This window comes from Miniopterus schreibersii (genome assembly GCF_964146895.1).
Source record: "Miniopterus schreibersii genome assembly, chromosome: 2".
In the NCBI taxonomy this organism is placed as follows: Eukaryota; Metazoa; Chordata; class Mammalia; order Chiroptera; family Miniopteridae; genus Miniopterus; species Miniopterus schreibersii.
In genome coordinates, this window is record NC_138102.1 from 55,523,077 (window position 1) to 55,539,640 (window position 16,564).

General features: G+C 36.0%; 1 protein-coding gene across 2 annotated transcripts in view; it reads left to right on the forward strand.

The window, feature by feature from the left end:
• Positions 1-16,564, forward strand: part of DACH1 (dachshund family transcription factor 1) — a gene marked incomplete at its 3' end in the record, with an annotated part of 393,322 nt that overhangs the window by 207,001 nt on the left and 169,757 nt on the right. For both annotated transcript variants that reach the window (XM_081129137.1, XM_081129136.1), the window contains exon 3: positions 12,184-12,345. In XM_081129137.1, the coding sequence (XP_080985263.1) occupies positions 12,184-12,345 (162 nt within the window). The remainder of the gene's footprint in view (positions 1-12,183; positions 12,346-16,564) is intronic.

A 16,564-nucleotide genomic window follows, 5' to 3' on the forward strand; every position in this document is an offset into this window, starting at 1 on the left:
TTTAAGATTTTTTTCCCCTCTCATTGTCCGTAACAGTTGAAAGAAACCTTCAATGAAAGTTTATTAACTAGGCCAATGCCTGAGGCAATAAAGGTTCATTTATTACCAGTTTCTTGGCTGTTTTTCTTCTTCTATTTTTCGGTTAAACTCATAGAGTAAGATAATACTTCACAAAATTAAACCTTTGACCTTCTGTAGAGTTAAGTCTCCTTTGATTAGATAAAGTAACAATTTATGGTCCAGCATGAGGTTGCACATGAAATGAATAATGCAGTAGGCTCCGTGTGGACTGAGGAGCTATTGCTTTTGAAAAGATGAATGCTGTTTAAAGGGGGAAAAGTCTGCTTAAGTGTGCTGTCTTTATTCAGTACGTACTTTAGCAATATTTCACAATGCTTTACTTCCAATATAGAGTTATGTTTGAATTTTCTAATTCTCTTAAGAAAGGCATCTGGTCAAAATACTGCAAAGAGCTTTTGTAACTCTTTGTAGGATTGTCATAGGAACTCTTATGCTGCACATTGCAGGAATTAGAGGTTGGATTATAAAATGAAATGACTGCATGAGAAAAATGACCATTGCCCTTACAAATAGGGTTCTATAATAATGGGACAATTAGAATATTATAATTTGTGGTAACATTATGTGCTGTGACTAGCATCGCTTACACCAAACCTATATTTAATAATTTTAACAGGAAGTAAACTGAAAAAATAAAATATAAAGATAACAACATGAAGTTGGGTTCTTAATTTTAAAACCAATGCATAGGAGTTTAGTTTCTGGTTATTATGATTTGGTAACCTTGTGAGTAATAATACTGTTTTCAATTTTGTTTTGCTTCAGTCATGTTATAAATTTGAAATGCCTTAACTCATTGCCAAAAGAGTGATTGGATATAATTTTCCCGATATTTAAAAAAAAAATTTTTTCTATGTGTTCTTTTTAAACTTGCTTGGGAAAATTGAGAAAGATCTCAAATTTGTCAGTGAAAATATTTTATTAGAATTGCCTCGTTGCTACAGAAGAGATACACATACTTTCAGACTCAGAACTGATGTTTATTTCTATCTTCAGCTCAGTGGAGATAGAGAGATGTGTACACAGTACAGGTCCGTGTTTCCCACAAAGCTGTTGTGATTAGCTGGTTGTTTAAATTACTAATTGACATGCAGAAGTTGAATGCTTGAGAGAAGTGTTTTAGTTTTAGTTTGGTCTTTTTCAATTAGCTTAAATTATTTAAGGTGAATAAATCTACTGCAGTGATTTCGTTTCTTTTAATAGAATCTCATGGTACAACATAAATTAGGTCAAGAGAAGACTTTGGATCACATAGCTACAGATTTTGCTCCTAAAATGAAGAGATATAAAGACAATGGAAGATTTGCTATGGTTTACTAGCATTTTGAAATAAAGTAAAAGGTTCTATCAGAGTACACAAAGGACTCAAATTTCTTGCCTTGTTAGGAATTCAATGTTTCTTTTTGTTGGAATGATTTTTGCAGCAAAAAAGAGAGAAATGAATAATACCGACCATTGGTAATTCTTCCTTGACATTCATCTGCTCTGTTCCTAGACGAGTTGGGTTAAATATACTAATCAAACCTCAGAAGGGAAATAGTTTTAAATATAGCACTTATTTCATGAACGATCAAATATGAGGTTGCCTCAAAGTCAGACAATTTAAGTAGTTTGTCTAAGTTACACTCAAAAAAATTAACTTGACTATGATTACAAAGGTGTACAAAGTTAAAGACTTCATTTATTTAATATTTCACTCCCTAGGAGATGATAACCACTTGAGAGTATGGACTATAACTTATATTTTACTTCTGTATTTTCTCCACTGTGGCGGTATTTGTTTTTCTAAATTAAGATTGTTCTTTTCCATAGTCCAACATTAAAATGGGAGGGAAAAAAAGGAGACATCTGTAATACCTTCAACAATAAAGATCAATTAAAAAAAAAACACAGAAAAAACTGTCACCTAAACACTGCTTTTCTAAGCACTACGATAGGCCTACTACCATTTACATTTTTCTTGTAACCAAATGAGAAAAATAACTACTTTTTAGGTTGATTATGGAGATTAAGTAAGATATTGATATAAATACAAGACCTAATGACAAAGGTATGAAAAACATATTGCCTCAGCTAACGTCTCTGTTCCTCTTGTTGTCCATGAATATGGTTGTGTATTGTTCCCAAACCAGGCCCTGACCTCTATTTAGAAAGTGTGTGTGTGTGTGTGTGCGTGCGCACACACACAAATACATTTGTTTCCTTGAGTCTTTTCCTCACAAAAGCTTTTTTAAAAACTAATATTGGTATATCTAAAAACTTTTGTGGCTGTTTCTCATTGGATAAGTTCCCCAAATAAGATTTACATGTAAAAGGGCCACCTTTTTAACTCCTTCTTACCAACAACCACAGACCGATAGAGCTCCACATGCTACTTGGGTTCTGGGAAAAGAAAAGAAAAAAAGGACTCTCATTGAGTTATTAATGGATTTAGAAGAGAATTTACATGGTGTTCAGGAAAGTAGAAGAACATTTGGGGGAGGTTATTCTTAGGCTAAAGTGCCAAGAAGGTGACTCTTTTGCAGGAAGGTAAATTTATGACATCCTTTCCTCTTTTCACTTATTATACTGCCTGAACTGTCATCAATATATTGACAAGTAGCCTCTTTAAAAAAACATCATTTTAGAATATCATATTCTGTCAGCTTCTCTCAGGCCAGGAAGAGCACCTGCTCGCAGTCAGTGCATTGAGTGATTTGGGGTGGAGCCATGTAGGTAGTAGGAAGTGCTGAGTCTTAGACAAACTTGGGGGCATTTAATTCCCAGTTCATTGGACAATAGAATAATAACAAATAATGACAAGAGTGTTTTAAAGAAAATTATAGTCAAAGTTTATGTATTTCACTTTTTTTTGATATTCAAGATATACAGAGGAAAATCTTTTATTTGCTTTTTTTTTTTCTTTGTTGTGCCATATTTAAGATATAGGATTCAGGCTAATATTATGGGTCTGTATTTCACCAGTAGTACAGGTGAAAAGTTTTGTATGTAATTAAACTTGAATGAAGATTGTTTCTGTGGCAAATATATTCTCCTAAGTGGAGCTAACTTATATTTGTGATATCACCTGAATACCTAAAACCTTTACTTCCCATGCGATTCATAGCTACTTGAGCAAAGAGGATCGCTTTTCTTTCAATGATTTTATAGTTTCCTGTGCTCTGTTCTTTCCTTTCTACATTTATTGACAGAGTTGGTGTGGTCAATGCTAAATGGAGAATTGGGGGAATTGGGATTACTCTATCATTATTTAATGGTGTGACTATAGAAATGATTAACCTCATTGCCCCTAAGTTTCATCATCAGTAACATAAAAGGGTTACATTAGATAAAATAAGTCTTGCTCATTTCCATGTTTTGTAAGTCTAGACCTCAACTGGCTGTTTAGAATATTTTTCTAGAGGTGATAATGTTAAAAAATGGAGTAAAAGTGAATTATTTATTCAAGACCTTTTGGTGTCACGTTCAACTTTTCATAAATTATCTATTTTCTTATTTTAACCATAGTACTTTAAAATGTTTCATTGATGATGTTTCAGCCTTGTTCTATGAGTTAATGATCAGAAGTTGAGTATTTTACAGACTTTCATGGAAATTCATCAGTGATGTACACACGGACAAATGACATCCCCAGGGTGTTCCCTCCTCCTGACTTCAGTACTGCTATCACTTCCTTCACTCTGGGAGATTGCAATGTTAAACTATTCAGAATAAGAATGCTACATTTGCCCTGCCGGGTGTGGCTCAGCTGTTGAGCATCGACCTAGGATCCAGGAGATCATGGTGGTTGAATTCCTAGTCAGGGCACATGCCTGGGTTGCGGTCTCAAACCCCAGTTGGGAGCATGCAGGAGGCAGCTGATCAATGAAGACTCTTATCATTGAAGTTTCTCTCTCTCTCTCTCCCTCTTCCTTCCTCTCTCTGAAATCAATAAAGATATATTAAAAAAAAAAAAAGAATGATGCATTTGATGTTTCATTCTTTAGTCGTTATCAAATTATAATAAACTCTTTCTATTATCTTTCTTCAAATTCGTGGGGTTGATTTGTTATTCCAGACATTTAAAAAATCTAATCAGTTGAAAAACTGAAAACTGGGATAAGGAGTGATTCCATTAATGGCCTCAAAGATCAATTTTTCTTCTCTCTCCAGAATATAAATGTGTTTCAGAGGGCAAGAAAAGTCAGTCTAATAGACATTAGGAGACAAATTCACACTCAAAATTTTCAGTCTACCCTGATTCACAATTAAGTAACTTATTCTGGTTGCTTAACACTTCCATTATTTAATCATTTAAGAGTGAGGACAGGCATGTTTCTGTCCCAGTTTTCACTTATTTAGAAAGTATTGAAACAAAATAACTGTGAAAATTAGTGTCAATTTTTTAGACAGCTGTTATTTTAACAAGGATAGGAAGAAAACAGGACTAAAGAAAAAAAGGTATTTTCAAGTTGTTATATTGAGCCAAGGGTTCTTCTAAGACTTGGAGTGATTTCAATTGAGTTGTAATTCAAACTCATATGGAGCTTACAATGCACCTTCAACAGAGTATTGCAAAGAGTCTATAGGAACTGTCAGACACAGAAAGATTACTTCACAGTAATGACTGTTGAATTGAACTATGCTTTTTGATGTTTTACTTTCTGAATTGAATTGTTAGACAAGATTAATTGCACACAGTGAGAGTCTTAAATGAATGACTATGTAAAGCATTAAGTTTCTCCATATGCCACTTGGGGGAAAAAAGCTGGAAGGTTTAAATGAATAAATGTATTTAATGCACAGAATGCCTGGGCTAATTGTAAAATTCCTTTACTAACATCCTTTATTGAAAATAGAAACCCTCTTTATTTATCTATCTTGGTTATATTGCTTTGGGTTGAAGTAATTTAATATTCCTGCTTTCCACTAATCTTTTAGTTCAACAGAAGTAAACAATAGGTTTCATAAATTAAAAATACACTCTTCTGAACATGCTTATAAGATTAAAAAAACAAGGCTGTAAACATTTATGACTGAAACAAACTAGATTGTTCAAATACTGCCATGATGTATCATGTATATCAATATGGCACTGATATCAGTTAGAATGCAAACAAGGTTTTAAATGATGTGCCCCTTCATTTCAGCTGGAGAATCCGCTTCACACCATCTGCCTATCAGATGGTTAGGAACCAGGACTGCGTATTAATGCCACATGTTCGATTTTCCTCCTTCTTGTAATGGTTAGATTCATATTGCTAATAGCTGTGCATGAGCACTGTCGATGAAATTTCTGTGAAGGCGGAGTGATGAGATATTTATAAGCCGCCTGTCTCTCTGAATAATCAGTAGGAAGAAATGCCAGACATAAATAACTTATCAATTCCAGCATATTAATAATAACTACCATTGGCTATAATCTACTGCATGTTTAAAATGGTTTCTTCTAAATTTGGGTAAAGCGACAAAGACTAATAAAAAGTCTATCATATGGAAGCTTTGAATGCGGACTATCTCTTGCACATAACTCATTTTATTTAACCATTAAGTTTTGGGAAATGCATTTTATATGGAATGCTATGTAAAAGTAGACAACCTATCAAACATTTGGAAGTCATCTTGATGTCTTTGAAACCAAAGATCAAAGATTGGACCTTTCAAGTTAATGAGCAAACAAACAGATCAGAGAAAGAATTTGACAGCAATATGTCTTTTTTATTGATATTTATAATCTACAGTTGTAATCTACTCTTTATAATTAGGGGTACTAACTTATTTGAAATAAATAGAATGGGGATACTTTTCCTTTTGTTAAAGAGAGTGATCAGGTTTGTATAATGGCATTTGAAGGATTTAAAGGCTGTTTTGATAAGAGTTGAAAGCAGAAGAAAAACGCTCTCTTTGCAAAGTGAAATGAGGTTCTTAAGTGGTAACACTGCCTGCTTTCCTTCTGAACGATTAAACCCTTGCATTGGTTTTAGGATATTGAATGAGGTAGTGAAGTCTTTGTATCAATGTAGCACAGAGTGGCGATTTAATGATTTTATGATAAATTTGATCAATGTAGACTGCTAAATCAAATGATTTAATAGAAACATAGTTTTTAGATCTCCATTTTTCAAATGACTAAATTCTTACTCTTTGCTATTAGGTAACTTTTATCATATTTGCATTTCTATAATTACTATCATTTGAAGAGGGCTTAGTATGTGCCTTTACTGTAACATATATTATCTGACCTTTTTTTTCCCACATCTCTGTGAGGTCAGAGTTGATATTTCTGATTTTAGAGATTAAGATTCTGAAGCCTTAGGGATTATATAACTTGCTGCAGTATTCCACATAAATTTCATGCATGTTGTCCAACATTTGTATGGCTTTTTGGAATGCTTTTTTTTCAACCACTGTATTTACTCCTTGTATGACAGAGAATTTAGATAACTAGGGATTGCCCGTCAGTCACTTATTCAACAAGAACTTTAAAAAATTGCTAGAGCATCAAAAAGTGAAGGTAAAAGTACAGGAAATCTATAAACCAAGATAAAAATAATTTCTGACAATTGCCAGTTTAAAAAATATATATAGAATTTGCTCTGAAGACCAAAGCAGAATGGAGCCCCCAGCAATAAGTTTGTGTCATAATTAAGACAATAATATGACAAATGGTGTTTCTAAATTCTCTGTAAAAATCTATTCTTTTAAATTGTAATATATAGAGTTTGTTAAGATCAAATAGAAAAGAAAAAACCCCCAAAAACCAAAATACTTTTCCATGATATAGACGTTTGGGCTCCATCCTAAATTTTCTGCTGTACAATCCCATCCCTGAGGGCCAATTGGGGGTCTAAGAGAGCACAATGTGAGATTTATTACCCTTTTTCTGAAGAAAAATGTATTTTGTAAACAAAATATTAGTCAATTATTTTATCAGTAACATATACTTAAAATTTATTTATTTAAAACTTTAAGTATACATTAAAGCTTCTCCATTGTTAATGATAAAGTTGGATTTGGAATCTTTTAAAATAAAATAAAATTAAATTATACTACATTTGACTTCTCAGTCTAGTACATGTTTTTGTCTTAGTGTATGAGGTACTATACGTGTTCTTTGAGAGTATAAAAAAATGAGATTGGTGAGGTAAAATAAACTGGTAATTATTCTTTAAGAGTTTTTTCCCCAAGCATTAATTATTTTAAAATATGTTTTTATTGATTTTAGAGAGAGAAGAAGAGAGAGAGAGAGAGAAACATCGATATGAGAAAAAAACATTGATGGGTGCCTCCTGCGCGCCCCCAACTGGGGATGGAACCCACAGCCTGGGTATGTGCGCTGACCGGGAATCGAACTGGTAACCTTTTGGGACAGTGCTCAACAAACTGAGCAACACCAGCCAGGGCTAAAAGGTTTTTTATTCATTTATTTATTTGTTCTTTTTTTATCTAATGGAAGAAAGAAATCTGGTGAAAACTTATGAACTAAATTCAGAACCAGAGCAATTATTCGAGCTGTTTCGGTAATAATTACAGTATATACCAGATAGATATATGGACGTAAAGGCTTGTTGGGGTTAAGTACGTGCACAGCTCTGCGTCAGGATCACAGAGAAGGGCTGCATGGCCTGGCCTCTGTGCTTCTGCTGTGGCAGGCTGAAGGTACAAGGCTCACTTCGACAAAGTGCAGCACACTGGAGCATATGTCTCAACACTGACTCCTTGGCCCAACCCGATTTTGTATTTTAATGTTTCCTTATTGATTTTTATGCACACTCACTATTGAGAACCACTGCAATGATGATCTGCTTAGTTAACGAGCTTTTATTGTAAGATGCAGGCACACTTAGGTGTAAATTACTGGCATCAAGTAGCGTAAGGGCAGTGAGCATCGGAATCAACGTGTTGAAAGGTAGAGACAGATTCCTCAGTCCATCCCAGAAATAGAGTCTGTGGATGTGACTTGGGAAGATAATCTCTCTCTTTTTTTTTTTTTTTAAATATATCTTTATTGATTTCAGAGAGAGGAAAGGCGAGGGAGAGAGAGAGATAGAAACATCAATGATGAGAGAGTCATTGATCGGCTGCAGCCCGCAACCCGGGCATGTGCCCTGACAGGGAATCGAACCCTGATCGCCTGGATCCTAGGTCGACGCTTAACTGCTGAGCCACGCTTGGCCGGGCGATAATCTCCAATTTTACAGTGCACTGCAGCTAGATTTGATGTAGATTATCACTAGTTCAAAGGGAAAAGGGGGTTGTTTTAATTGGGAAAAAGCAGTGATAAAGTTGCAGTAGTGTAAGAGTGGGGTATTGAAGGAGGCAGGGCAACAAAAATCTCTATGCATCTGAGGCAAGGGGCAAAGCTAAAGCTGAGAAAAGGCCTAGGTGGAGAGATAAAAGTGAATGGTAAATGTCATGGGTTGCCAGTGTTTACACAAGTAGACAATTCTTGATTACATAGAAAGTGTTTCACAGTCTGAATTCTCATGAAGTATAGACCAAAAAAATAGGTATTTTGTGAATTTATTACTTTTTCCCCCCAAAGGCATCTTTATTAGAGAACAAAATATACAATGGGAATTGTTTCTAAGGCAAGTTATAGATTCTGTGCTAAGTTTCACTAGAGACAGCAAGTTGCAGGATTTGAGAATGACATCAGAGATTTGAAAGGCCACTGCAGGGCCAACAGGAAGTGCAGTAAATGCAGGGGTGGGGGGCGGGAGGCTTTGTGATCCTCTCCCTTCCTAGGCAGATGGAGCTTTGGTGAGTTACGCTTTATATGAAAGAGATATGCTACTTCTGGTATATCCGAATTGATTGTAGCAAAAACATAATGTTTTAAATTACTTGCATTGATATTGTCAAATCATGATCCTATTTCCCCTGTGGCTTTCTAAGCAATCTAGCTTGAGAAGCATTTTTGCATTCAGTGACAGTTTGTGCCAGGCATTGTGGTAGATGTTTGGGATGCATATTCTAAGAAATTATTTCTATCCTTTTTGTGTTATAATCTAGTTGAACACATTGTATGCGGGAAACGTATTTATACGTTTTACGTTGACTGGTAGTAGAGCGCGCCATAAAAACTACCCGCAAACAATGTGTGAAGGAGCTAGCCTTAAACCACCCCCCTCCCCCGCACCCTAGGCCCTCTCTTAAAAAATAAAAGAGCAGAAAGAGTTCAAGGGACAGAGTTTCTCTTCTCAGATTGCACATTAAAATGACGTGAAGAGCAATAAAATGAACCTAAAATATACAAAGGCAGGGTCCCAAACAGAATCTCAGAGGGTGGAACTCAGCTATTTGAATGTTTTAAAAACTCCATGGGTGACTCAGATGCACAGAGGATGGGACACCCTCATGCAGCAGGTTTGAGAACACAGGCAAGTGGATCACTAGCTCCACTCTTTAGGAGTAGGGTGGGGAAGGTCAGCTCTTTAAAATAAGTGAGTTTTGAGCTGATTCTTATTTCCCAGGTAGACTGAAGAGTCAGGAACCTTAGCCGGCTACTCTTAGAGCATAATATTTAAGCCATCCCGTGATGGATGCATGGGTGGGTCTGGGATAAGGGACTGGAGCGCTTTTCTAGAAAGTGGGAATAACATATGCAAAGTCTAGCCTAAAAGAAGGAATGTAGTCCATTACAGGAATGAAAGAAGGCCTATGTATCTGGAGCACAGAGAATGAGAGGAACCTGGGGGAACAGATGATGTTACATAGATAGGCAGGAACTGAGCACAAAGGACCTTGACAACCAGGAAAAGAATCCAACTGGCTCTTAAGAGCAGCCACTGCATGTCATGATTGGATTTTTATTTCCATAAGGTTACATTGGCTGCTGTATGAATAATAAGAGATTAGTGGTGGGGAAAGTGGAAGCCGTTAAGAGGCTTTTGTGGAATTCTAGGAATGAAAAGGTGGCAGCTCAAACTAGGGGAAACCGGTAGGAATGGAGAAAATTGAGTGAATTTGAAAGCTAGTAAATAATTAAATGTATGTGACACACACACCTTATATGGTACATCATTTGTAATTTTATTAGAAATGTTCAACTGGGAAGACTGTCAAATGGAAAAATAGAAGAGCACCATAAATAAGATCAGATAAATAATAAAATTATAAAAAGTATTTTTAAAAGTTGACAGTTAACGTAGTCAGCTAATGAGAAGTAGGATTCTTCTATTTGAGGGAACTGTGACCAGCCCATGATATCCGTAGCTGGGATTGGACTTGTCTATTGGAAAACTACAGTGCAAGGCATGCCTCGGTTTTACTAAACATGATGTGGTGTTCTTCACCTAGTTTATTTTATTTAATTCTTATGTTATCCTTTTGTGAACAGAATGGTTTTACAAATGAGGAAAACATACTCAAGAAGACATTATGGGTTCTCCAAGGCCACCCATAGTTATGTTTTACGCTATTGAATTAGATGTATACAATAATAGCAATCATATCTCAGGTTGTAGGTTTGTCTTTTTCATTCAAATACTATAGAACAATATTTACCTGCAGCATAAATCAAAGATAAAGGCCCTAGAAGTGTCATAGCTTGGAGATGAAATGACATTAGTCAATGAAGAGAAGGGACAAATAGGATCTGTGCATTTGTAACAAGTCAAAGTTGAGGAAGAGAGATTTTCTGGGAAACACTAAGAGAACTTTAAGAGAACAGGAAAGAAAATGTTCTGGAACATCATCGAAGGAAATGAGTAACTGGGGAGAAAATTCAATCATAGGAAGATGAGAAAATCATTTCAAGTTGAGACTTAAAAGGCAATAACTGCTCAGTCCAGACTCAGGAGAATTCTTTGAATTCAGATCAGTGCTTTTTTTAGGGAATGGTTACCAAGTTTTCATGCAAAGGTCTAATCCGAAGGCCTTCTGTTGGGGTAAAGGCTGTCAAGACCTCTTCAGTCTGATCTGAAGGAGAGGTGAGCTCTTCTCCTAACCTCTAAAAACAAAAACAAAAAACAAACAAAAAAAAGCAGAGATTTCTACAGAAAAAGACTTTTTTATAATTCCTGAGGCTGTATTTTATTTACTGTAGTAACTAGAAGTCATGATTAGTGGGGAGGAAAAGGAAGAGAGAATTGTTCAGTCTCTAATCCACCAGCTGGGAGTGGAAATAAATCACACAGATAAATTTAAACCAGGCTGAAGAACTGTAGTCAGAAACTGTGAAGCAGCCACAGCAAAAAACGTGGGTGGCGATGGTGATGGTATAGATTGTCTCGCGGACTGTTAAAGTTTTACAACAAGGAGAGATCGTTCATATAGTTCACTGTACATTATTTTGAAGATAAGGGATGCCAGCATGAAGTTAATTGACTTGATAAAAGTTCAAACATTTAAAGAAAACAAGCATTGCCCTGCTCAAGGACATCTGCTAGCTATGTCTAGCCTACACATAAAGCATGGCCTTAGTTTCTTGTTCTTTTATAATATGGCCTCACACCCTGTGTCTAATCTCATGTCCGCTTCTACCTTCGGTTCTCTGGCTGAACAGAGACAGAGCCCTCTGGAGAAACATCACGGCGTAGTGGTTGACAGTGTCCACCCGGGGTTAGAATTCTGAAGAACGAAAAGTCAGGGAAGTGAGTCACGGGGCAAGGGTGTTCCAGAGAAAGGGAATGGCTTGTGTGGAAACACGGGCTTGGAGCGGCAGGGCACGTGCAGGTGCTGGTGGCGTGTTCAGCGTCGCTGGAGTGTGGCTTGGAAACGAGGAAACTTGGGGTGAGGAGGTAGGTTTGCTCCTGAGGGCAAGCCTTTGGGAATTAAGTTAAGCAGACTTTTCCACCTTTAGACAGCTGTAGAGGATTTTCAGCAGGGAATGACATGTTCAGATTGGTTTGTCCGCGATGCAGTTCCAGGTGCATTTCTACTACTATCCTCCTGTGTATGAATTATGTTTCTGCTAATATTTTATTTGGGAATTTAGAGAGCACTCTCCCTATTACATCCATTTTTTTTGGCTAGCTGTGAATGAATACATGTTATCAAAGTATTGCATACAGGAATCAGATACTTTCATATGTTTGTGTGTGTGTTATATAAAGTACACGAACTATTATATCAAAAATCAGATTTTGAATTGCCCGATTTTTAATTTATTCTTTTAAGGCCTGACAGCGGCAGCCGCAGCAGCTGCTGCTGCTACCAACGCAGCTATTGCTGAAGCAATGAAGGTGAAGAAAATCAAATTAGAAGCTATGAGCAACTATCACGCCAGTAACAACCAGCATGGAGCAGATTCTGAAAATGGGGACATGAATTCAAGTGTCGGTAAGTTATGTTCGCCGAAACTGACTGTGATCATTTTGCTACCAAATAACTTTCTTTTCCAGAACAAAACCGTTGGTTATCCACTCAGGAAGTTGGTACTTTTAGCTCCCAAACAATGTATGTTTTGAAGATACCATTTCGCCTCTAATATCACCCAGTCTAAACAAATAAGTAGCAACATTATTTTTTTATGATAGGATCAACTTTATGCCTGCAACTTCTGTAAGCATTCAGTTAACATAGTTCATAATGCAAATAAGTTTTAATAATCAGAATTCTAAAATATCGATTATGGGCAAGGTGGCAGAAGAATATTTACAACAAACCCACACACTTTGTATCTTTTGTATTCTTAATGTATTTGTTCTTAAATAAGAAATTTGCATTAACAGCAAAACATATAACTTCATCCTTTCATGGGCTGCCAAGAATAAGAATTATGTTGATAATTATTTCTATATACAACCATTACCCATTTTTCTTATATTAGACATACAACTTAATTTCTCTTGATTTTTTTTCCCTTGAGGTATGGAGAAAGAGTTGAAATGTTTGTAAGTCACTGTTTAAACCAAAGGAACAGTTTTTTCCTTGCAGAATTCATCTGGGTAATTTGTTTTGTCAAACACAACTTCAAATGTGGGTTAATTTTTTTTATATATATCTTTAGCATCCATGTGTTGGTGAGACACAACATTTAATTCTTCCACTGCATGTGTTGTGTCCTCTTAAAGTGTAGAAATTGTGCTCAAAATATAATTTAACAAGAGAAATTTGGATACTACAAGATGTGTATAAGATACTATACATCATATGTTCACAAAGGACACAATACGTTATGGCAGTTCAATTAAGTTTTCTTTTCCACACATTATTTTAACAGATTATTTCTGTATATAATCAGCTCTCCGCAGTCAGTCCATTGTCATGTGGTTAAGGATATATGGAAGATTGCTATGGATCTGAGTAATCGTTCTTGCAACTGTTCCAAGGAACCATACACTACAGCTAAACATTAGAGTAGGAAGTAATTTTGAAAACCTACAAAACACAAAATACCATGGCTTCAGTGATGCCAAATGGTAGCTTCAAATGTAAAAGGGGGAAAAATAGAACTTTTCAAGAGAACTACATGAGGGAAACAGGAAAGGAGCAGCAGTCGTGGGCTTGATGTGAGAGTAGTTTATAAAGAAGGTTGGTGACATGTCTGAGGATGAATAAAGGAGGGAGAAAGCCAAAAGCATGGCTTTAAAATTGGAAGAGACTGAAGAACACATCAGTGCTTGCATTTGTAGCTCTTCCAGTGAGAAGATGGAGGACAATGGGTTGCTTAGGTCATGGTTTACATGCATACATTTAGACTTTTAAAAGTTAAAAATTTGCGACTGTATGATCATCTGAAAGGTGTTACTGCTCAACTCAGGTGTATGGGAGAAAGGGAATTTTCTGAAAAATGAAAAAAATAAGACATAAGGAGGTTTTAAATTGGGTGAAAGAAGTCAACCCAAGAAGGCACATATGATTCTATTTATCTGGCATTTGAAAAAAGACAAAACTATAAGGATGGAGAATAGATCAGTAGTCTCAAGAGGTGAGGGGGGTATAATTATAAAGGGTGCTTTTTCAGAGTGATGGAATATTTATGCATCCTGACTGTGGTGGTGGCTACATGAAAAATGAATTCAAATTCATAAAACTCTACCATCCCTGCCCACAAAGTCAGTTTTACTGTATAACAATTTTAAAAATAAATAGTTTTTTTAAATGAAAAAAATTAAAAATGATTGAAGTAGTTCTGGCCAGGTAGCTTAGTTGGGATGAGTGTTGTCCCAATATGCCAAGGTTGTGGATTCCATTCCCAGTCAGGGCACACACAAGAATCAACCAATGAATCCATAAATAAGTGGAACAACAAATCAATCTCTCTCTTTCTCTCTCTCCCCCTCTCACTCTCTCTCTAAAAATCAATACATTAAAAAATCTTTTAAAAATTGATTTAAGTAAAATTAATTATAATTATAACTATTAACTATATATTTTAAAAAATAGAAGTCTTTGACTTTAGTCCATAAAATAGAGCAAGATTAGCGCGGCTAACTTGGCTCAGGAGTTGAACATGCCCTGTTATCAGGTTCCATCCCCAGCAGGAGGCGAGCAAGAGAAGCCCATCAATGACTCATCATTGATGTTTCTTTTTCCCTTTTTCTCTGTGAAATCAATAAAGACATATTTTTAAAAAATAGAACTGCATTAGACACTTTTAAAAACAAGTAATTGGCCACTACAAATTTTAATTATCATTTAAAAAAATAATCTGGATTGTTTTCAAAATTTTAGGAGAGTAAGACTTTCATGCAGGTTATTCTTAATAGTTGGAATTGGGAGGAGGGGTAAACCAATTATGCAATTTAATAACATTTAAAGCCAAATATATTAAAACATAATACTTTTGTTCAAATCTCTGAACAGCAGACCAGAAATTTGACTTTGGAGAAGCCAAAGACAAATTAGGCATAAGACAAGGAGACTACAGCTCATAACGGAGCATTGGCATAAACTTACCACTTAATATTATAGAATAATATTTGCCTACTGACTAAATAATAGTTTATCTTCATTATTTGGGTACATAGGCTATCACATAATACTTAAAAAACAATTTTAATTTTCTTTTGTGCTTTACTTGGAAGAAATAATTTTTCTTTCATTAAAGTATGTAGTTGGTAGTTTATATTGTTTTTTAGTTTTGACGCCCACCATCCCACACCAATTTAAATCAGGAGCAGAATTTTATTTGAATTTTCCTAGAGGGTCTTCGATTTTGTAGTATTGGTGTCATTGCTAGTCCCTAAGGCATGTAGATCATTTATGTTACCTATCTGTAGCTGATTTGAGGGGGAAATGTTATCACTGTCATTTTTATTCTACTCTCTCTCATGCTACTGTCCTCTAAGAATTTATGACTTATTGTCCTTCCTGACCATACCCCCTGCCTTCCTCCTTTATCTAGAGATCAGGAAAAGAGAGTTTGGGGAAGGGGAGGAAGGGGAAGGTACAAGGCAATGGTAGGGGTGGGGATTGAGCTTGTATAGATCAAAGCAGCTGGTGAATTAGCAGTTGCTTTATCTGGCTCTAGTCGTGTCTCTGATTCTGAGAATGGTACTTGCCTCTTGGTAAGTGTTCAATAATTACGTGCTCTGTGACTTTGGGAAGTTATGGAAAATTTGGAGCCTAACATTTCAAATCTGGAAAATGGCATAAATAATAATATTACATCAAAATAATTCAAGGAGATCGTATTTGTCAACTGTTTATCACTTCATTGTTACAATGTCTGCCCATCGCCTTGTTTGGTCACCAGTAAGATGGGTCATTTTGGTATTGCTTTTGCTATGATTATTATATTTCCAAATCTGCCCTTTGGAAAATTACCTTTGTCTTCTTTTTATAGCCATTAATCACTTCCTCCTATTTTCCCATTCTCCCTGCTGCGTAATATTTGTTGAGCTGCCTGCCTGTGAGGAAATGTAAGGGTAGCTGTTATGTCGTTTGGATTTTGTTGTACATTTGTGTTCCTAGCTCATTCTAGGAACACAAAAATAATCATACCAAATCCTAGTACTCAAGAGGCAGAGGGTCAGCGGGCGGAATGGCTGGGTGTGCAGGGAGTCATAACAGGATGTGCGGGATCCTCTAGGAACAGCAGTTAGCATGGGCTGCCCAGGAAGTGGGACCGGAGCATAAGGATTCCGAGAGGAACCCCAAGAATCTCAAGGGCCTCTGTTTCAGAATAAAAACTCACTCTTCTCATGAATCTATCAGTTGGCTTTTTGAAGTAGTGAAACCCCTCAGAGAGGTGCTACTTCAATGTTGTATTGTTGCTACTTAGCTCTGCCCAAATCCAGTGACAATTTTGAAGTCATGTCAGTGTTCTTTTTTCCCTTGCACTCTTCTGGCTCACATGTTTTGTTGAACATTCCAGATTTTCCTATGTCGGATCACTGTTTTTACCCTTGGTTGTAAATAAATCCTTATTGCCTGAGAATGTGTGTGTGTGTGTATATATATATATACACATGTATATATATATATACACATATATATATGTATAGTGTGTGTGTGTGTGTGTGGTTTGGTATGATTTAGCTTGGGGAGCTCAAGGCATATTTTTATTATAGGTGACCCTTTCCAGTTCTTTATATGAATCGTAAAATTAGCC